Source organism: Oratosquilla oratoria, chromosome 39, assembly GCF_046742065.1.
Source record: "Oratosquilla oratoria isolate Oo_2021 chromosome 39, ASM4674206v1, whole genome shotgun sequence".
Lineage (NCBI taxonomy): Eukaryota > Metazoa > Arthropoda > Malacostraca > Stomatopoda > Squillidae > Oratosquilla > Oratosquilla oratoria.
In genome coordinates this window covers 17,609,670-17,634,028 of record NC_134815.1, presented here as the reverse complement: position 1 = coordinate 17,634,028, position 24,359 = coordinate 17,609,670, and the positions used below count along the sequence as shown (strand labels likewise).

At 39.8% G+C, this 24,359-nt stretch overlaps 1 protein-coding gene across 1 annotated transcript; it reads right to left on the bottom strand.

Annotated features, from left to right (window-relative positions):
* Positions 1-3,245: 3,245 nt before the first annotated feature.
* Positions 3,246-6,724, bottom strand: LOC143020118 (uncharacterized). The gene is made up of 5 exons (XM_076176278.1): positions 6,640-6,724; positions 6,175-6,241; positions 5,684-5,823; positions 5,530-5,562; positions 3,246-4,903 (listed from the first exon to the last, which is right to left on the bottom strand). The coding sequence occupies exons 2-5, from the start codon at positions 6,236-6,238 to the stop codon at positions 4,466-4,468; spliced, it is 675 nt and encodes a 224-aa protein (XP_076032393.1). The 5' UTR covers positions 6,239-6,241; positions 6,640-6,724; the 3' UTR covers positions 3,246-4,465.
* Positions 6,725-24,359: the final 17,635 nt, after the last annotated feature.

The following is a 24,359-nucleotide window of genomic DNA, read 5'->3' as shown; positions in this document are numbered from 1 at the left end:
AGCAAAGGGGAAGTTCTATGCCAACAGACCTCAAACACAGGCTAATCTAAAGCAGAATGTGGCAGCTTATGTAGCTAAAGTTTCCGCTGAAACATGGAAAAGAGTTGGCCAGAATTTCTGCGTCCGCGTGAAAGCATGTTTCAACAGAAATGGGGCTCATATCGAGCATGTGCAATACCAGAAGTTTGTTTGACTTTCAGACATAATCCAACCTTATTGACTTTATGTATCTCGCGTATTAAGCTTGTTATTCAAAGTCTGTCTGAATGAAGACCAATCAAACTAGTTACATCTTTTTTGGAGCTCCCTGTATATATGTGTGTATATATATATATATATATATATATATATATATATATATATATATATATATATGTATGTATAATTAAAAAAAATCCATAACCAATTGAAGACTCAAAACAAGAAATTTCACGACCTTTCCAACCAAAGGAGCCTCAGTGAAATATAAAAACACGAAATTCCATCGGAAGGTTTAGGAAAAAATTTTAAAAAAAAAAAAAAAAAAGGATTAAAAGAAAACGAAAAAATATGAACTACTGGAAACCATAAATAACCCCCCCCGAATATATATATATATATATATATATATATATATATGTATATATATATATATATATATATATATGTATATATATATATTCAACTCTCCTTCAAAGAAAAAAATGTATGAGGGATTAATCAAATAAACAATTTTAACATTTTTAGATTTGGTCTTCGCAGGGGCACTGTGTGTCTCTCCCCTCCGGGAGGTGTCGCAAGCCAAGCACCCCTGGTGTAGTTAGGAGGCCGGAGCCGGTGCTTGTCCAACCTTAAAAAGAATACTTATCACTTTCAACTTCTATCCCTCCGTTCTGCTATCTTTCTCAAATTCATTTCTGTTACTCCACCTTTTCGGTGCGACACTCGATGGATAGAAGGACTATTTATTGCTAAGAAAATACTCATTATTACTGTATTGCCTAAATACAAAGAACGCAAATAGTTTTAATGGAAAGTCTTGAAAGTTGTGCTTACTCCTTAATTAAGTAAACAGTTTTATCTGCCTTAGATATATGCACAAATCCAGATGCTGATACAGAAACACAAAGCATGGATTCAAAGAATTCGACTCCCGATGTTCCCGAAATTGTAACTTAAATCAAATACAATTATACATACATGTGTGTGTGTGTGTGTGTGTGTGTGTGTGTGTGTGTGTGTGTGTGTGTGTGATTTCCCTTGGTCTTTGGATCACGTGTTGGACTCGTGATCGACAGCTATTTCCCTCCCGGAAGAGAGCTCGGAGCTCGTATGACCGATCTATGGGTAATGCTATGACCTTACACGCACACACACACCCAACTCCCCGCCCACGAGAGTTGGAGTAACGACTCGAAGCGCAGCGATACTGAAATAATTTCAGTCCTGGGCTGATAGTATTATGTGTTTGTGTGTGTGTGTGTGTGTGTGTGTGTGTGTGTGTGTGTGTGTGTGTGTGTGTGTGTGTGTGTGTGTGTGTGTGTGATTTCCCTTGGTCTTTGGATCACGTGTTGGACTCGTGATCGACAGCTATTTCCCTCCCGGAAGAGAGCTCAGAGCTCGTATGACCGATCTATGGGTAATGCTATGACCTTACACGCACACACACACCCAACTCCCCGCCCACGAGAGTTGGAGTAACGACTCGAAGCGCAGCGATACTGAAATAATTTCAGTCCTGGGCTGATATCATTGTGTGTTTGTGTGTGTGTGTATTCACCTCGGATCTGCTGCAGCCTCTTTTCGAGACAGCCAGACACCACCCTACGGCAGTGAGCTCAGAGCTCATTATTAGCAGATCTCTGGGTAGGTCTGAGACCACTCACACTCCACACACCAGGAATGCAAGGTCACAACTCCTTGACTAACGTCCCGTACCTACTCGCTGCTAGGTGAACAGGGGCTACACGTGAAAGGAGACAAACCCAACTTGTCTCCGCCCGGCCGGGGAATCGAACCCCGGTTCTCAGGCTTGTGAGGCCAGTGCTTTACCAATCCGCCACCGGGCCGTGTGTGTGTGTGTATTTACCTAGTTGTATTTTACGGGAAGGGGAGCTGTGTGTGTGTGTGTGTGTGTGTGTGTGTGTGATAAACAATGCCAGCTGCGAATAATTTGACTATTACTTTCGCCTCCCGGCAGGTTTGTAATTAATCTATAAATGCAATTAACTAGGGGAAACTGTGGATAAATATACAAATACATAAATACTTTATGTATGCTGCAAATGGTAGCAATTACTGGCGGCTTGTGGGGGTATGAAATGGGGAGACTGCAAACTAGAGTGTCAAAACGTACATTACAGGGATACAGCCATTGTATCTCGAGACAACACAGCGTGAGGAATGCTGTGTATATTGACATAAGGCGTTTTTACCAACGCATCCAGAATATCAAACGCTATCAAACATGTTTGAAGTCATTGGTAAACACGACTTACTGTGCTGCCAGACGACCCTCGCTCGCACCGTCTCGGAAAAAGTGTCGTACGGATCATAACAGAGACAGCATCCGTGGTGGGAACATCAAGCCAGACTACGAGAATTGAGCCAAGGGACGAGACAATGGACAGCAGCACCGACTCTGATACTCATATGGAAGATGACGAAAACCAGTCTCTTCTATCAGGACCTATGATGCCTCTATTGGCAGTTGCAAGCGTGGCAGAGATGCAGCCAGAGCCAGATATGGGTGCAATGCAGGAAAGGATGTCTTTTTGTGGCCAATTCCTCCTAGAATTTCTGAAATTGCACATGAATTCCAAGAAATGGGAGGAATTCCCGGTGTGGTAGGGGCTCTGGATGGATGCCACATTAACATCAAAGCTCCATCACCCACGCAGGCCGATTATGTTGATAGAACACAAAAAACAGTGTCATTTTACTTGCAGTTTGCTTGCCTAATAAAAGTTTTTCCTACATTCAAGTGGGCTTCCCGGGATCTGCACATGACAGCCGAGTGCTAAAGTCAACTTCACTTTATAAGAAAATCCAAAACGGTGACCTAAATTATTTCCCATCACCACAATATCATATTGTAGGAGACTCTGCCTTTGGAGACCAAAAGCATGTGATGGTACCATTTAAGAAATCTGGAAACTTATCGCAAGCACAAATTCTCTTCAATACTAAACTCTCCAAAGCAAGAGTTACCATTGAAAATGCTTTTGGTTTCTTAAAAGGTAGGTTTCGACGATTGAAGCATAGATGCTGATATTCTTCGGATACCTAAAATAATAAAAGCATGCTGTGTTCTTCACAACATATCAATAACTCAGCCTGATGAAATTAACATCCTCGAGAGGGATGGGCTGGTGGATGACGCTGTTGAGTATTTCAGTTCTTCATTGTTGTCTGCCCTGCCACGAGACCAGGCTGGTGTGCTAAAAAGGCAGGCAATAGTGGCAATGCTACAGTGAGTGACAGGAAAAAGTAAAAGCAACCTGGAATATGACTGTTTAGGGTTTCAATAATTAGCCAAAATATATTGTTTTTTACATTTCTTTGCATGTTACAAAAATATACAAAATTCACATATATGTACATACATACATATACCAAGGCTTTTTCCCCCTTCCAAGGGAGGTAGCCAAAAAGGGAAAGGCATAAAAACACTCCCACCCATTTCATCCCTAAATACACTCCACACCCCTCCCACCCTCCCTTTCATCTGAGCACCTCCTGGATGACGGGTCATCCCTGCACCCTGCCCACCGCCCTGGGTCAGAAGCAGTGTCGCAAGACACAGCACATCCACAGCAAGGCACATATATGTACATGGTTTTTATTGATTGTGCCTCCCAAAATTTTGTAAAAGTGTTTTGACTCACTCTGAAATCCTCTTCAAGTGTGACGTGGCACATATAATTGGATGTACTTTTGCTTGTGTTCATATGGTAGGTTGGAGGGAATGCAGAGGGCAATGGAGGCAGGAAGGGTGTCAGAACCGGTGACTGAAGTCTTTCTGACAAGTCAGAGACCACAAGGGTGACTTCAGTTACCGGTTCTGACACCCTTCCTGCCTCCATTGCCCTCTGCATTCTCTCCAACCTACCATTCTACCATTTCAATGCAAGCACCAGTACATCCAATTATATGTGCCACATCACACCTGAAGAGGACTTCAGAGAGTCAAAACATTGTGTTATAGTCATTTGTCACCATGTAGTTATTTGGTATTATATTTTATTACAAAATCACTCATTGTTTTGTCTGCGCTCTAATTCAATTAATTTTAATCTTAGGATATTCAACCTCTCCCTCTTTATCTCCATGTCCATTTCGTGGCGTTCTCTATCACGTCCCACAATGCAAGACAAAAGTTCTTTTAGTTCTGCCATACTGTTTTGTTGTTTATCACTAGATGTTTTCAGTGTATTTTTCATATATTTCACGCACAATAACAGTTCCTTTCTGTCTGCAGAGGGTCTTAAGCTTCTGGTTCTTGTTCTTCTTGGGGGTGGGACATTCCCTCGGGCTGCAGGTGGCTCCTCACGTGTGGCTGGAGCAGGCTGTGGGGCTTGTGAGGCATGAGCAGGCTGAGGATCTGAGGAGGAGTTGGGGCACATTGAGAGGCTTCACCATGCTGAGGGTCTAGTAATGAGGCTTGTGTGGCTGGGTCTTCTTCCACAGGGTTGTCAACCTCCATTTCTGCCACACTCCTAGTACCCACTTCTGTGCCCTCCAACACACACAGATCTGGCTGGGACAGGGGATGATTCTTCAGAATTGAAGACAGGAGATTGTAAAATCGTGGCTCAGTCTTCTTTCCCCTCCCACTTGCCTTCTTGTAGTCCTCATAATGATGGAATATTGATTTGAGGTTGCGCCACTTGCCCTCAACTTGTCCCAGTTCCACGCCTGTGATCTAATTTGGGGGAAAAGTCAAAGTGGAATTAATATTTTTCAGTATTAATTGATACATGCATCTTTTCATCATAAGGATTCCTAAACACACATTTGACAGAGAGAGGTCATTAATTGGGAAGCACATAAAGTAATGGTCTGGTTAACCATTTTTAAACCAAAAATATGTGAAGAAATTTTTTAGGTTCATAGCATACAAAACACAGACATTGAGCAGGGGCACTACAGTCTTGGAATGCAGATCACACTGTGAATTACAGTGTGATGCTTCATGACGATGGTACCTTAACCTTGAGGAGGAAAATGGAATGAAGTAATGATGAAGCACTAAAATTATAATACAGAATCCAGTTACCATACCCATGCTGTCACTTAAAAAGCTATTAGTATTCATACGTGCATGTACAAAATCATGTACGAATCAAGCAGTTGGCAACCAGCTTCCCAATATCAAAGGCAGGTAACACTGAGAGGCTACCCATTATAACATAAGGACCTGACACATAGCATATGCCACATACAGAAAAGCATCATTGGTGGTAGGCAACATCCAGACAGGAACATATTACGTGCACTGCTTACATAATAGACATGCATACATCATAACAGTTTTCATTTAACTAATACCTCAATGTGATGCAGTTGGATGCCTGCTAGTCCCTGAAGGAAAAAAAATATATTAAATGTGATACTCCAGCTGTAATGAATTGTGGTTACTAACAGATTATTATGGCGAATATCAATAAGAAAATGAACTCACATGGCCTACATAATAACTTACCAATTCCTGCAACACTCTGGTGATGTCCTTCCACACAACGGCCTTTGTAGTTTTCTTGTCATTTAGGCGCGTGTAGTTTGCCTTGACAAGTTGCAGGAGTGCTTCTGTAGCCTCATAATTCCACAGTTCTTTCACCTTCCCTGAAAAATTAGGCACTCATTATAGTAAGGAAGTCATATCATTTCAAGTGCAAAATTATACAGGATATAAGAAACAGTGAAGAAAAAATACATGTGTGACCTACATGTATATTTAGAAGCACAACACAATACTAAAGACTGACATAGTCATGCCACAAGGGCCTAAACATACAAAAATTAGAGGCTACCCTATGGTCAAGCTTTACTGTTTGGAAGAAACAATCTGTGGGACTGTTTACATAGAGTTTCATCCAAAGAATTACAGTACTGATGTATGCCCTGGCATACATGATTATTTTGTATTGTAATATTTCAGTATAAGTGTCCAACCAATACCACTAATTTACTTACTGTTTTCGGACACCCTCCTCTGTGAGTGATTCACGTGGTTCTGGGTTGTCCACTTCTTCTTCATCCTCTGAAGGGGAACAAAGTACTTATGTAAGAACAAGAAAAAAAAGGTACAGAAAATTCTCCAATATTCTGGTGAGTATAGTAACATGGCAGAGACAGGAATTGATTTGGTAAGAAACTAAGATGAATACTGATTATGAATGTGATGTTGGTGCTATGTATAAAAAAAATCAAAATAATACCAACAATATAAACTGCATGTGCTTTGAAACATGTATGTATTTTGGGCATTGTCAAGGATAAAATTACTAAGTATATTAAAATCGTTTATCATAATGTATTTATGATGGTATGTACAAATAACAATGTACAGCCCTACACTAAAATTAAGGTCCTTGAACAGGCTGAAACTATTTACTGTAATAATATAAGATAACAAAATACTTTTCATTCATTACTTACAGTTCTCGCTCCATGTTGGTGGAAATTTTGGGGATAAATGGTTGGAATGAAATCTTAGCGGTTACAGCAGTCGTCCATGATGTACGCAATGTTCGTGTTCCCTCAGCAGCATTTCAAAACAAATATCATTTCTCCGATATATTTGCTTTAATACGGATGTCAATAGCATACAGCAATAAGGTAATCCTTTAATTCTTATTTTTCAGCAAGTATTATACGGATATATAGCATAAACTACACCAAGTTCACATAACTGGAAGACGAAGTCACAACCACATGAACTGACACGGACGTCCCTCACTAGACATATGTCTGAACTGTGTTGAGGTATCACAAGACAACACAACCATTTATTTCAAGTCTTATGGACAATTCTTTGGAATTCTAATGCCAGGAACAAGTTACTACTTTGATCTTCTTTTCATATAAAACAATTATCATAATCCTTAGGGCCTCAGAATTGTAATTATTTAATGTGATAGGAATGGCAATACCTTCCAGCCAATCAGAGTGCGTGTTAGCTATTCCGAGCATATTCGCTGCCGTATCTTCAAACGCCTCTCCCAGTCGTTTGATAAGAACTTCAAACATGTTTGATAGCGTTTGATAGCGTTTGATATTCTGATGCGTTGGTAAAAACGCCTTTAGTCAAGTAGAGGGATCAAGTTGGTAACCGTAATGGGCCAAGTTGACTCTACACTACGTATGGCTTGTCATTCAATCCCTTTTTTTTTTTTTTTTTTGGCCAGCAGGTTTCTACATTTTCCAAGCACTGAAGATTCCTCAAGTATCCACTGTTACAGACGTTTGATGAAAAGTCAATTAATTATTGGTCGTATGTGTGTGAAATACATCTCGCACATGAATCCTAATCCTAGTGGTCGACATAATGCCTGCAATACCATCTGTTTTAGCAATGATTTTGTCAGTATGAACTTTACTATAACACCCAAATCAGTGTGAGTGCTTCTGGGAGATTGCAGTATATGATATATTGGGCGGGCAATGTGAGTGAACACATTTTTCAGTGGCAAAATTGAAGCCCCATGATGATGTTTTAGCACCAACTGTATTTACGTCGTCCTAGAATTGCGTGGATGCTTGTATATACATTATTTCATTGCTTTATTTGTTACAAATCATCGGCAAACATGACGGAACCGCATGTGAGGTGCGTCAGATAGTTCATGGATGTATGAAAAAACATGTCCAATAATACCTTGCTACCCGTGTTTGGCCTGTATAAAACAACGGGTAGGTGTAAAATGCTGATGATTCTGCTGATGACTTTGATGATCTGAAACACTATTTTCATTCTTTTCTCATTTCTTTATTTTTCAGTATCTTAAAATGAAATTTAAGTATTATATTCCTTAAAACCTTACCTTTCCAATAGTATCATTCGTTTAGAAAAGTCCCATGTTGAGGTGGGTGTTTTGGATGAAATATACGAGGCCGTTTTTGCGCATTTTAAACAGCCATTTTGGATTTTGCTGATATTTTTCCCCAGTGTTTTTTTAATATCATCTCTTTAGTTTTTGAGATTTTGTAGTGAAAAACCACGAAAACTAATTCCGAGCTCAACGAATACCTGGAGAACTTACTACGCAGTATTTTGCCTCTGTTTGTGAAGCGCTTTATTATTGTTTTGATTTGTTTATTAGTTTCTTTTGTTTATACATTGCTCGTTTCCTTTCCTTTTTACAAAGTTTATTTGTATATGTTACAGGGAATCTGTAAAATCAGGGAATATATATATTCCCTGATATTTTCAGGGAATGTGTGTAATGTCTGATTCACTCGGGGAATATGTATATTCCCTAAAATTTTCAGGGTATATACATATTCCCTGAAATTTGGACCTTATTATTATACAGATTCCCTGAATCATATTTAGAATGACAGAACAAAGGAAAAAACGAATAAACACATGGATGCAATTATCTAATTTATTTATCACATAAATACACACTAGTCACAAAACAGTTAGTATTTAAAACATCAAAATCAAGCTAATAAAATTAATTGTGAATGGTAATACAGTTATTAATTCAATAAAAATTAAAAGTTGTCAGTCACAAAATAGTGAATATTTAGAACATCGCCTTGTTTTCACAATGCAGGCTTGAATGGCATCGTGACCCGACCGAACCATCGCAGGACTCCCGCTAATTACCTTCCCCCACCCCACCCCCCTAATCCCCAAGGCCGGACAAAGTTTCAGTCGCCAGTCATACGCCATCTTCGCTAGTGTCAACATCGCAGGACTCCCGCTAATTACACCCACCCCCACGCTGACCCCCAAGGTCAGACAAAGTTTCAGTCGCCAGTCACACGCCATCTGTGCTAGTGTCAACATCATGGCAAATCCAACTGATTGTGATTTAGAGGCATATTTTCGGGAAGAGTTATTGAAAAGATATGCATTAAAGAAATCTGTATTGCTTCCGAAAGAACAATATAATAATAATATTGCAGATCTGACAGCCAAAAAAAGCCTCACGAATACTATCTGCTGAAGAAGTATGAGGTTCTCAAGTGTGGTGATGTTTTCAAGTTGATTAGAAGACGGAATACCAATAAGGATCCTATTTGTTTTGTTACACCGGAGGATACGTATGATATTATTAAGCGTGCTCACATTGCAACTGGCCACGGAGAGCGCGATAAGATGGTGAAGGAATTAACAAAAAAATATGCCAATATTACGCATGACACCATGTCAATTTACAAATCATAGTGCATCGAATGTCAACGTAAACGGCCAACAACTAAAGAGACTGTTGTTCGACCAATTCTGACAAAGAACTTTGGTTCCAGGTCACAGGTTGAACTTGTTGACATGCAGTCAATGAAGCAAGGCAACTATAAGTGGATAATGGTTTACTAAGACCACCTTACAAAGTTCTGTCTTGAGACCTCTCACATCAAAACGTGCTGCGAAGGTTGCTTATCAGCTTTTAGATATTTTTCTTTTACTTGGCGCACCGGAAATTTTACAGTGACAATGGATCGGAGTTTGCTGCTAGTGTTATAACCGAACTTAAACTGCTTTGGTCTGATCTCGTAATGGTTCATGGAAAAGCTAGACATCCCCAGAGCCAGGGATCAGTTGAACGTGCCAATTGTGATATCAAAGATATGTTGGTAGCCTGGTTGGGTGATAACCAAACCACAGACTGGACAGTTGAATCAAAATTTGTGCAATTAAAAAAAAAAAAAAAAAACCCTCTAGCTACCACTCTGGCATTTTTAAAAGGTCACCATTTGCTGCGTTGTTTGGATCAGATGCTAAAGTAGGTCTCACAACTTCTGCTCTTCCACATGATGTAATTCACCGTCTGCAAGGTGAGGACGATCCACCTGCTGTAGAACCACCTTCTGTCGAATCACCTGCTGTAGAACCACCTGTCGAACCAACATCTGTTGAACCACCTTCTGTCGAACCACCTGTTGAACCAACATCTGTTGAACCACCTTCCGTCAAACCAACTTCTGTCGAACAACCTTCTGTCGAACCACCTGCTGTAGAACCACCTTCTGTCGAACCACCTGCTGTAGTACCACCTGTCGAACCAGCATCTGTTGAACCACCTTCTGTCAAACCAACTTCTGTCGAACCACCTACTGTAGAATCACCTTCTGTTGAACCAGCATCTGTAGAGCCACCTTCTGTCGAACCACCTGCTGTAGAACAACCTTCTGTCGAACCAACATCACCACTCTCCGTTCGTCAAAACAATAATATTTCTCAGCGAAAACGTGCGTGCGAAGCTCAACTTTCACAAGCTACGTATGGTTAAACGAAGTCGACCGTGGAAACGTCGGGAACTATGTTACGATTCCGATACCAATAGTGGATAGGGGTCGTGGTGATCCAAGGAATATCATGGGAATGATTGTGGACATTAACGAGAATGATAACATAATTGCAGTGAAAAGTGGCACACTGAGTGGGAAATATACCAGGAATCAATTTGATTTATGTACGTATGAACTGTACTCCGAAGACGATGTGACAACTGATAGGATTGTTTCTCTTCGATCTACTGTACAGCAAGAGTCGAAGTCAGGTGGCCAAGGTTTCACCAAATGTAACTGTGCTGGTTCAAAACGTTGCCAAACAAATCGATGTAAATGTTTCAAGTTCAAGGTTAAATGCAACTCACGATGCCATTGAAGCCTGCATTGTGAAAACAAGGCGATGTTTTAAATATTAACCATTTTGTGACTGACAAGTTTTACTTTTTTTTGAGTTAATAACTGTATTGCCATTCATAATTAATTTTGTTATCTTGATTTTGGATATCTTAAATACTGACTGTTTTGCGATCAGTTTTATTTGTGATAAATAAATTAGATAATTGTATCCATGTGTTTATTCGTTTTTTCCTTTGTTCTGTCATTCTAAATATGCTTCAGGGAATCTGTATAATAATAAGGTCCAAATTTCAGGGAATATGTATATACCCTGAAAATTCTAGGGAATATACATATTCCCCGAGTGAATCAGACATTATACACATTCCCTGAAAATATCAGGGAATATATGTATTCCCTGATTTTACAGATTACTGTAACATATACATACAGTATGCGCGGAAAGTAATGACGCCGCACTTAATGAAACCTGTAAACTGAAGGTGAAGGTTAGTTTGCACGTGAAAATATATGAAATAATGCAAATTATGGAATTTCATAAAGAAATTGGTTAAAATGAATATCCCTTCCTCTGTCTCACCTTCTGGAGACGTCTGGAGCTGATAGTGCAAGGCTCTGGAGGGTTGTTTCAGGAATGGAGGCCGAGAGCTGGCGAATAGCGGATTCCAACCGTAGCACTGATGAGTAGCAGCGTTGCCAGAATTCCACACCCTATTTTTCCACACGTTTCCTTGATCGAAAACTGAGCAGTGACTAAGCTATTCCATGTTTGTGATTGACGGAATTTCTATCGGCATAACGGACACACACAACAATGTGGAATAGGAATGTTGCCACCATCAGAGTTCTCTAAACATTAGATGAGAAAGAAAACACATATAAATAATACTATTGAAGCATATACCATTATAAACCGATGAATATTAGAATACCGCTAATTCTTTCCCTAATAAGGTAAATGATAATAACGTAACATAATTATTTTACTGAACAACAAGCCCCCGGCTGCGCCGGGGGGCTTGGCCTGCGGCGCTGCTCGCTCTTCTTCTTCGTCTTCTTCTTCGAGTTCTTCTTCGAGTTCTTCTTTTTCGAGTTCTTCGAGTTCCTCTTCTTCGAGTTCTTCTTCGAGTTCTTCTTCGAGTTCTTCGAGTTCTTCTTCTTCGAGTTCTTCTTCGAGTTCTTCTTCTTCGAGTTCTTCTTCTTCTTCTTCGAGTTCTTCTTCTTCTTCTTCTTCTTCTTCTTCTTCTTCTTCTTCTTCTTCTTCTTCTTCTTCTTCTTCTTCTTCTTCTTCTTCTTCGAGTTCTTCGAGTTCTTCTTCGAGTTCTTCTTCGAATTCTTCGAGTTTTTTCGAGCTCTTCTTCTTCTTCGAGTTCTTCGAGTTCTTCTTCTTCCTGGAGTTCTTCGCGTTCTTTTTCTTCTTCGAGTTCTTCGAGTTTTTCTTCGAGTTCTTTTTTTTCGAGTTCTTCGAGTTCTTCTACTTCGAGTTCTTCTTCGAGCTCTTCTTCTTCGAGTTCTTCTTCGAGTTCTTCTTCTTCTTCTTCTTCTTCGATTTTCCCCCATGTTTTGTAAAATTCTTATAACCCTCAAAGTAATGTTTTTCGAACTCACACGTACTCTCTCGCGAAATTTCTCCGTCAAACAACTCGAGTTTTTCAAAAGTTTCGTCACTGTACTTGTACGATAACAATTTCCGAAAAAAACTCATAATATTAATAAATGAACAACGTGAATCAGATCAGTTCCAGTTGAAAACGTGAAACGAACTGAATAAACCCTTACACCTACCCAGGGTCCGGTGCGACCGTTTTGCCGGGTCTCGAGAAAAACTCGCAAACCGGAGAATTCTTTTTTTATTTAGTATAAAACTCACCTAATATTTCCTCCTTTTAAAGGGTCTTAAAGAGTTGTCTGACCTATCACTGTCTTAGTCATCGTCGTATTCAAATTCTGGCACTTGTGATTGTGAAGAGGGATCCGAGTCTGAGGAGGTAGTATATGGATTCTCTGCGGTATTTTCTTGATCAGTATCACTATCACTGAGGTAATCTCAGTCAGGGTTTTCCCCAGTACTACTAACATAGTCTTCGCTAAGATTTTCTACTGTATGGATCGGAAACTCGTCATTTGGCTCATAAAAACGTAGCACACTTTGGTCGTCGCTACTAGTATTTTCTGGGTCATTTTCTTGATTTTCTGTATTTAGGGAATCCTCTGTATGGAAAAGCTCTTCAGTTGGTCCATCATTGTTTATCTCATTTTGGTCGTCATTACTAGTATTTTCTGATTCATTCTGCTGATTTTCTGTATTTAGGTTATCCTCTGTATGGAAAAGCTCTTCACTTGGTCCATCATTATTTACTTCATTTTCACATACCTTAAGTTACGACACCTGTAGAAGAAGCAATATGTTACTCTCTCCGTTTCAGCTGAATAACTGGACCTCACAAACCTACACCTTGACCATGTTATCTTCCTCTGCTAAGCACCCTTCTCTCGTATCATTGCAATTTTACGACTGTTAGTGTATAGATTTAATGGAAAATTTGGTTATCAGCAATCCATTTTACGTATAACATTAACTAAACATAACTTTGCCCCCAATAAGCTAGAGGCCCTAAAGCAGATAGAAAATGTGGAAATATTTTTCCACACTGTGTAGAAATCCGTCCACGTTATCCAGTGGCGCCAGTTGCCAACACTCACTAGATTCCCTCACCATGAGCGATGTTTCCACGAAACGGCAACGCTGATGAGTAGTGGTGGGCAGCTTCCGGTGAAATTACCGGTTATATCGGGAACAAACTTAATGATAGCCTACCGACAAAAATTCTGCTACCGGTAAAGCTTCGTTAATCGGTAAAGCTTCGTTAACCGATAACTCGATAAGCTATACCATAACACTCAGAGAGCGGTAAGCACGTCTCGGCTTGGTGGTACTGAGTGACGGTGGTGACAGGCCTAGTGCCCCGCTAATTTTACCGGTTAAACTTTTATCATTAAGCAAGTATGTACCGCTAAGGTCTCGGTAAGTTTTTATCATTAAAACCGTTTTTTTCGGCACTCTTTTTAATTTCTCAATAGAATTAATGTTATTTCTGTGATCAGCATGCGAAACTGTATTAATTGTGAAAGTTTCATAAAAAAAATTCCGCGTGTCGCCAAACGAAGACCCATATATCTATCTATCTATCTATCTATCTATCTATCTATCTATCTATCTATCTATCTATCTATATATATATATATATATATATATATATATATATATATAACCTAACCTGACTAATTTGTAATAAATGTTCTCCTAAAAACTGTTTTTATGCTCCCTTGTTTTAATACTTATTTCATACAAATTAGCCTAGCACGTGATCCAAAGACCAAGGTGAATACTCAAGGATATATTAGATTTCACTGTCGGCATGTTTCTTATTTATTTCCTCAATTATCTTTTCATACAAATTAGTTCATATTCTTATTTTGAAACAGAAGCATACTGGCATTTTCATCACTTAAGCACATATATATATGTTTGGCGACACGCGGAATTTCTTTTATGAAACTTTCACAATCAATACAGTTTCGTAAGCTGATCACAGAAATAACATTAGTTCTATTGAGAAATTAAAAAAGTGCCGAAAAACTGTTTTAATGGTAAAAAAATGACCGAGACCTTAGCGGTACATACTTGCTTAATGATAAAAGTTTAACCGGTAAAATTAGCGGGGCACTGGGCCCGTCACTCAGTACCACCAAGCCGAGACGTGCTTACCGCTCTCTGAATGTTATGGTATAGCTTATCGAGTTATCGTTTAACGAAGCTAACGGTAGCAGAATGTTTGCCGGTAAGCTATCGTTAAGGTTGTTGGATAAAACCTGTAACTTTACCGGTAGCTGCCTACCACTAACACCTCCAAACATGAACCCATGCATGCAGACAGACGTGAACGAAAATGTATACACCACACCCACCCTCAGACACCTTCCATTCACTCATTCGCGCGGTAGATAGCATACTATAGTAGCACAAATTAAAGTATGACCTTTTCCCTTTACAATGACATAACAATAAAAACAATATGTAAAATAGAACCAGAGATATAGCTTATTAAAGACAAAAATATTAATTTTTCGAACTCGACTCGAACTTGTGACCTCACTACTACCTCACGAGTCTTTTACCGGTAAACTGTCGGTAATTTCGGTAACTGTATTGTTGTTCACCAATAATTTCGATATTGAAATTAGCGGTATTTGCTCAGCACTACTGATGAGGTGTCCATGTCACGTAATTTTCTTTTCATTAAACCCCAAAGATTTTCTATCGGGTTAATATCGGGACTGATACCTGGCCAGTCTTTAATATAACTCACTTTACAGTCTCTTAGCCAGTCTGTCACAAGTTTGGCCGTGTGAGCAGGTGCTCCATCCTGCATAAAAACCTCGGCCTTGGTCTTCTCAAAACAGCCAGGAAGATAGTCAGCCAATAACTCCAGATAGTTATACTGATTTACTTTTTCATTAGCAGGGAGTACAACCAGCTTGCCAACACCATAATACGTAAATCCTGCCCAAACCATAAGCGAGGCAGGGTGCTTGACGACCTTGTTCGTGAAGCGAGGTTTCAAGGGGTCATCACCAGGCTTGCGGTAGACCTTGGCTGCTGGGGTGCCAGTCACTGTGAAAGTCGATTTGTCACTCCAGAAGACTGTTTTCCACTGTTCATCTGTCCATGTTGAATATTTCTTGGCAAATTTTAGACGTTTAACAACTTGCCGACGAGTAACCCAAGGAGTAGTGCGGGCACGGTAACTTTTATAATTCAGGTCATCGTGTAGTAGCTGCTGGATCGACCTGATAGAGACATCACCAAGGAGATTCGGGTTCTTCTCTTTCAGAAGTCTTGCAGTTAAGCGAGGATCCTTCCTTACTTGCCTATCAATGAGTTTTCTGGTCCTAAATGCAAACTAACCTTCACCTTCAGTTTACAGGTTTCATTAAGGGCGGCGTCATTACTTTCTGCGCATACTGTACATGCGTGGAAGGGTGGTGAGGTAAACACCAGGAACCGTTGGAGTTTTATTGTTAACGTTCCGTCCTGAAAGGGCTTCAGAGTGTACACAAGTAGTAGTAGTACAGGGCAGGATAGGTAAGATGGGGAAGGGGGGGATTTGGAGGGTTAGTGTAAGGAAAGAATGAAATGGAAGGAAGTTAGAGTTATGATAGGTGTGGGGGGGTAGACCCACTTGCTTGGTTATCCAAAATTAGTGTACAGAAACAGGTTAGGTTAGGTTTTATTTTTATTGCGGGCTATGGTGGAGCCCGCCGCTGGTCTGGGTGGCTATTTTAGCGCTGCCCAAGGGCGTCGTTTTTTAGCGTGGTCTATCGGGGTGGCGGAGTTACTCGCACCACCCTCAGCAGCGTACCCAGGTGTCCTTGCGCTGTTCGGAGGAATTCCGCTGCTTTTGTTTCTTCGTTGATGTCCGGTTGGGCCTCCCAGGGCTGCGGGACGGTCTGTCTCAAGCTGATGGTGGCAGGACAGTGAAGTAGGTAGTGGACGAGTGGGTGGCGGGCGGGATGGCCGCAGAGGATGCACTCTTGGGTGACGAAATCCTCCTGTAGCTCCTCTCTGATGCAATAACCCAGCCGGAGACGATGCAGCGCGACTTCTTCCGCTCTTGTCAGATTCCTGGGGTTGTCGAGGTTCTGGTAACCGGTGGACCGGGCATACCAGGTGGCCTAGGGTACCCAGACTTTTGGCCGAAAGACATTTGGCCGACGTACATATGGCCGACGGACATTTGGCCTAATGGACATTTGGCTTAGTGGACATTAGGCCTAATGGAAATTTGGCCGAATGTACATTTAGCTAAGGGACGTTTGGCCGAAAAAGTATAGTAACAGCCAATACTTTAAAGTATATTGTAAAAACTCATTTGATTAACAAGATTAACTGCATGTTTAACCAATAAGGTGAAGGACTGAGCTAGCTGTGTTGTTTAAGTTTGGTAAAATGAAAATATTAAAACTATACATGAAATGTAAAACAAGTAAACTTGGGATTAACATCTGATAAAAATAGCTAAAGTTTACAAAAAAAAAGAAAAAGTCACAGTGATATAGTAAAAAGTGGAAAAGTAAAAAAAACGAATAAAAATATTTGAAACTAACACAATAAAAATGGAAATGATAAATTTACAAACTTCAAAAAGGGTACAGCAGAGCTTAATGTCCAGAACAGACGTAAAATTCAAACTGAAGGAATTCATAGTTCACTCGCTCATATAAACATGAGCGCTCATATAAACATAAGCCAAACGTCCCTTAGTTAAATGTCCATTAGGCCAAATGTCATAGTTCACTCGCTCATATAAACATGAGCGAGTGAACTGCATGTTTAACCAATAAGGTGAAGGACTGAGCTAGTTGCGTTGTTTAAGTTTGGTGAGTTCAGAATGGCAGTTACTATAAATACATACAATTCAGTATTTTAAATATCTTATTCGTAAACTAGCTAATTTTCAGATAAAAAATTCTTTGTGTTAAACACAGACAGACAGACAAATATGAGAGTGAGAGAGACAGTAAGAGTGAGTCCACTAAGTCAAATTTCCATTAGTCAAAATGTCCAATAAGCCAAACGTCCCTTAGTTAAATGTACATTCGGCCAAATATCCATTAGGCCAAATGTCCACTAAGCCAAATGTCCATTAGGCCAAATGTCCGTCGGCCATATGTACGTCGGCCAAATGTCCTTCGGCCAAAAGTCCGGTCACGCGGCCTGGTACTTGGTGGCCTCGAGCTCCCGGTGACGCAGATGTGCATGGTGGGCGGCGGAGCGTCGTACCAGCGCCTTGATCTGTCCTAGGGACATTGGGACGTGATATCTGATAGCTGGGAGGGCTGAAGCTGCTCGTGCCGCCGCATCTGCATCCTCGTTCCCCCGTATTCCCACATGGCTGGGGATCCAGTTGAGTCTCACCCTTTTCCCCGAGGTTGCCAGGTTCTGTATGAGGCTCAGTGCAGTCGTGATGAAGGCGATATCTTGGGTGGGTCGTGTCTGCTGTAGTGCCTGTAGAGCGGCCCTGGAGTCGGTGTGAATGATCACAGTTTCCTTGTGGCGGTCAGTGGCGTGTCGGAGAGCGTGCTGGATGGCAACCATTTCCGTTTGGAAGGTGGAGCAGTGGTCAGATGTCCTCCAGGAGAATGCCTGCCCTTCGGTGACCACCGCTGCCCCGGTTGTGCCTCTGCTACGGTCAACGGATCCATCCGTGAAGTATATCGCGCTGCCAGGGTCCCAGGCCTGTGCCATGGTCGTAAGGTCGAGCTGGCGTAGCACTTCTGTGGAACACAGAGCCTTTGCTGCAGGGAGAGACGTATAAGTCACTTCAGCAAGCGGTTGTTCCCACGGGGATGGTTCTTGGTATGTCTCGATGAGGTGGTGGGGCGTTCGTAGGAACTGGGTAGAGTCCATAAATTGGTTGGCCGCGTCGGCGACTCTGTAGATCCAGGTATTGGCGGTGAAGAGGGTCCTGTCGTGAGGTAGGATTTTTCTAAACCGAGAGTGCACTGCCATCTCGCTGCCCTGAAGGAGGATCTTGGCCACCCTGCAGGCCACGATCTGCTGGGTCCTGATGGTGAGGGGGACTAGACGAGTCTCGCTCTGTAGTACACAGGCGCTGGTCCACCTTGGCGCCCCCAACATGGTTCTCATAGTCTGGTTCTGGATGACTTCGACCCTCTCCCGCAGTCCGCCGCCGAGCGCGACTAGTACAGGCGCACTGTAATCGACTAGGGATCGGATGGCCTGCACGTAGTAGAGTCGCAAGACGGCACTGGACGTCCCTGCCTCCGGTCTTGTCATGGCCCTCATCACTGTGTGTACACAAACAAATCATTGACAGCTTATATATTCACATCTTACCCCGTTCCTCCCCGTTCGTCTTCGCTCCTCATGCAACTCCGTTCGGCATCACGAAGAACCAAGATGGCCAATTTGACAAATCCATCACGGTGGTTGCTACATGGATGCAAATTGATGTAGGGTGCCTCAATTACTTTTCTTCTCTGTTTCGTAAGACCTTTATGTAGCACCTCTGTTCTTTCCCAATCTGGTGGGTGGCCAAAGTTGTCAAGGTGGACCACTAACGAATTTGAAGTTCTGTGAGCTCTGACGTCGCTTTTGTGTTCATACGTACGTTTTTTAACCCTCTGCTGGTTTCTCCGAAATAACTAACGGGACAGTTTTTGCAAGGTATTATGTAAATCAAGCTGTTCTCTTCTGTTTCGACTTTACCATTGCTCTTATTCCTCACAATCTCTCCTATCCTGGTACCAGTGCCGGACGCAATTTTTAACCCTGTCCGGGTGAACAACTGTTCCATTTCGCTCGCGCTTCTTGAGTTAAGGATGGACAAAACCCCACCACTGTCAACCTCATTCTCTCCTCTTTTATTCCCCCTCTGCTTTTTTTTTTTTATTTATTCTTAGAGCCTTCTCCCTCAATCTGTGTAAAAGACCTTCTGGATACCGTAGTTTTTTGAAAATATAAAAAATGTGATTGATCTCTTCCTGGAGGAATTCCTCACTACATATTCGGAAATATCTCAGGAAGAAACCAATAACAATTACACAACGACATAATTAAAAGTGGAATTCTCATTGGTTTCTTCCTAAGAGCTTTCCGACTCAAGACGCGCGAGTGAAATGGAACAGTTTTTCACCCGGGCTGGGTTAAAAATTGCGTCCGGCACTGGTAGGAGAGATTGTGAGGAATAAGAGCAATGGTAAAGTCGAAACAGAAGAGAACAGCTTGATTTATAAAATACCTTGCAAAAGCTGCCCCGTTAGTTATTTCGGAGAAACCAGCAGAGGGTTAAAAAACGTACGTATGAACACAAAAGCGACGTCAGAGCTCACAGAACTTCAAATTCGTTAGTGGTTCACCTTGACAACTTTGGCCACCCACCAGATTGGGAAAGAACAGAGGTGCTACATAAAGGTCTAACGAAACAGAGAAGAAAAGTAATTGAGGCACCCTACATCAATTTACATCCATGTAGCAACCACCGTGATGGATTTGTCAAATTGGCGAGAGTATCGGCCATCTTGGTTCTTCGTGATGCCGAACGGAGTTGCATGAGGAGCGAAGACGAACGGGGAGGAACGGGATAAGCTGTGAGTATATAAGCTGTCAATGATTTGTTTGTGTACACTCTGTAGAAGTCCTTTCAGAACAAAACGTTAGCAATAAAACTTCAACGGTTCCTGGAGTTTAGCTCACCACCCTTCCACTCATTCTGTCTTACGCACTTCAATACACACATGCATATATATATATATATATACATACACACACAGACACACACACACACTTCAACGAACGGACGGCTTAGAGGACGTTCTGAAGAAAAAGTGAAATTTCGTGGATCCCGAAGCAAAGGAAGGATTACAAAGGATTACAAAGGATTACAAAGGCAAAGCATGCCGACAGGAGACCTTTTGATCCATATCTAGGTCGGATGCAAAAAAAAAAAAAAAAAAAAAAAAAAAAAAAAAAAAAAAAAAAAAAAAAAAAAAAAAAAAAAAAAAAAAAAAAAAAAAAATCGTATTAATAATAAATTAAAACTATAACAATGTAAATAACAATTAAAATACATAAATAAATGCATTGGTATAGTTGAATAACAAACAAACAGGTAAATAGTAAATGATAATAAATTGACATATAACTAATAATAAATGAAAATCAGACAGACAAATTATAACAAAACAAAAACAAATAATATAACATAAATTATAATAATTACAGCATCTTACTTAGGTATTTATCTAAATGATTCTTAAAGCTTCGAACTGAACTACATTGCACTACCTGTGCAGGAAGTTTATTCCATTCATTAACTACACGGTTGGCAAAGTTGTTTCTACCTACTTCCCTATTGTATTTACAGGGTGGGGGATATTGCTCGTGGTGTAAGGGAAAGTGAGGAAAAAGGAGAAGGGGAGGGATTACTGAGGGAAATGGAAGGAAATGAGGAAGGTGAGGACTTGGCCCAGGCAGGCAGACGCCATCTAAACAAAAGAGGTCCGGACCAATTTAGCGACAACGAAATGTCTAACAAAAATGTAAAGATCAGAAGTATAGATAAGAGCAATACAGTAGAAGGTGATGAGAATATTTTCCAGGGATTTAAAGAGGGTGGGGGGGACACAAAACCCCCCCGATTAACAAGACTAGAAGAGAAGCTCGATAAGATGATCGAGCACTGGGAACTTAGGTTCGGTCACGTTAACAACATTGTGCAGAGGGTTGAAAAATTGGAAGAACTAGAGAAGGCGAACAAAAACTTAACTAAGGAAATTGAAGAATTGAAAAAACAGTTAAAAGAAGTAAAAGAGGAGAATAAAGTCTTAAAGGAGAATAATAAGGACAACAAGGAGGGTTGGAAAAAAATTCAAGAAAACAGTAAAGTTGCATTTACTGACATAATCAAACAGCAAATGAAAGAACAAACTGAAGACTCAGTTATTAAAGTGATGAGACAGAAGGAGAATATAGTAAGAGACTTAGCAGATAGAAATAAATGTATAATTATATTAGGAATGGAAGAGAAACATAACCCAGATAGAACCACAAGAACCAAAGAGGAAAATGAAAAAGTAAGAAATTTACTAGAATTAGTTCAGGAAGATGAGCCAGAAATAATGAAACAAATCGAAGAGAAATTTAGGCTTGGGAAATATAGTACAGACAAGACCAGACCAATTAAGATTAAATTCAGGTCACAAACGACGGCAGAGAATATCTTATCCAAAACAGGGAAACTAGCAACAAGTGAACAATATAAAAAGATATGGATAAAAAGGGAAATGAATAAAGAGGAAAGAGAGGAGGAAATAAGGAATAGACATGTAGCTAAGAAAAAAAACGAGACCAGAACGGAGACAGAAAAACAAGAATTCTACTGGAGAGTAGTGAATATGAAATTGAAGAAATGGAACATACAAGAGAGAAACACAAAAGAAACAGAGAATACAATGGAAATAACAGAAAGTTAAGAGTATCCTACACAAATATAGATGGATTAATAACAGGACTGAATGAACTGAACAAATATCTGAAAGAAAAAGATCCGGACATAATGGGAATTGTTGAGACAAAATTAAAAGGCCCACTACCACCCAACAGCATAGGACACAATGCATATGATTATTGGATTAGAAACAGAAAGATAAAACAAAGGGGTGGAGTTATGTTCCTGACTAAGAAGGATATAAACGTGAAGAGAGTCACATATAGGAAGAATAGAGTAGAGATGATTATGATAAAAGTAGAAGATAGAGATAAGAAGAGCAGAAAGTTTGTAATAAACTACGTGCCCCCAAAAACAGCCTCATGGGAAGAGAATGCACATAAAAGCATGTTAGAAGACACAAGAGCAACACTAAATGAGATAATGGAAGATGGAGGAAGAATAGTTATGATGGGCGACTATAATTGCAAAGAAATATACTGGGAAGAGATGACCATAAAGGGTGGAGAAGACTCATGGGGAAGTGTTCTACTTGAGATGATTATTGACCACACAATGACACAATGGATCCAAGAGAACACTAGGTATAGAAATGAAGAAGAACCATCGAGACTAGACCTAATAATCACATCAGAACCTGAAATAGTGGAAAAGATAGAATACCAGGCACCAATAAGCAAAAGTGACCACATATTGATAGAACTAGAACTAAATGAGAAAAAATACATGAAAAGAAATGAACAATATAGAAAAGGAAGATTGATGTATGAAAAAAAAAATCGATAAAATAAGAGAATTCTTTCAAAATGAAAACTGGGAAAGAATACACAAAGAAGATACAACAGTAGAAGAGAAATGGAATATTTTGACAAAAATCTATAAAAAAGGAGTGGAAAAGTATGTCCCAAGACAAAAACAAGAAAAAGAATATGTAAAATGCTGGTACAACAAAAGTAGTAGGGAGATAAAAGACAAAAGAAACAAAGCTTGGACCAAATGGAAGAAAAACAAAAGACCAGAAAAATGGAAAATATATACTTGTTATAGAAATGAATATGTACAAGCGTGCAGAGAGGAAAAGAGAAAATATGAAAAAGATGTCATAGAAAAATGTAAAGATCAACCAAAACTATTCTACAGATTTGTAAACAACAAATTGAAAAACAAACAAGACTTGGAGAAATTAAGACAAGGAGGAGTTGAATACACAGAGGAAATTGAAATGGCGGAAATTATGAACAAACATTTTAAATCAGTGTTTACAAGGGAGAACATACAACCTGAAGAGATCGAATGGAAAGAGAAAGTCCCCCCTATGAAAGAAATAGAAGTAACAAAGAATGAAATATTGAACCACTTGAGTAATCTTGATGTCAGAAAATCACATGGACCAGATGAAATAGCAAACTGGATTTTGAAAGAATGCAGGAATGAACTGAAAGACATAATACATAGCATAATAAACAGTTCCTTGAAAGAAGGTAAAGTTCCAGAAGATTGGAAAAAAGCAATATAGTACCTATATATAAAGGAGGAAATAAAGAAGACCCTAACAACTATAGGCCAGTCTCTCTAACAAGTACATTAGCAAAAATTTGTGAAAGAATTGTAAAAAATAGATGGGAAAAAAAAAAAAAAAAAAAACAACGTGTTAAATCCAAGGCAATTTGGATTCAGACAAGGACGATCATGCGTCACCAATTTAATTTGTTTCTATTCAAGATTAATAGATATAATACAAGAAAGAGATGGATGGGCTGATTGTGCATTTTTAGACATAAAAAAAGCTTTTGACAAATTACCACATAAGAAGTTGCTTAAGAAATTAGAAACTTAAGGAGGAATACAGGGCAAACTGCTAAATTGGATGGAAGACTTTTTACAAGAAAGAAAAATGAGAGTAGTGATAAGAGAGAAACACTCAAAATGGGATGAAGTAATAAGCGGTGTTCCACAAGGAACAGTTCTGGCCCCAATAATGTTTGCTATATATATTAATGATATGGATGAAGGAATTGAAAGCTATATGAGCTTCTTTGCAGATGATGCAAAACTATTGAAAAAAGTGAACACGGAAGAAGATTATGAATCACTGCAAAGAGATCTAAATAGAGTACAGGAATGGAGTAGGAAGTGGGAAATGGAGTTCAATACAAAAAAGTGTAGTCTAATGGAATTAGAAAAAAGTAAAAACAGAATAACAGGATCATATAAATTGGGAGAAGAAGGAATAAAAAAAAGTAGAAAATGAGAAGGACCTGGGAGTCATTGTTATGAATAATATGTCACCTGAAAAACATATAAATAAGATTTTTGGAGAAACCTATAATTTAATAAGAACAATCAAAGTGGCATTTACATACCTGGATGAAGAAATGGTGAAGAAAATTCTAATCACTCTGATAAGACCAAGATTGGAATATGCAGCAACGATATGGTCACCAAGTGCAAAAAAATGCATAAAAAAACTTGAAAGAATACAAAGAGCAATTACAAAATTGGCACCAACACTCTCAAAACTATCAT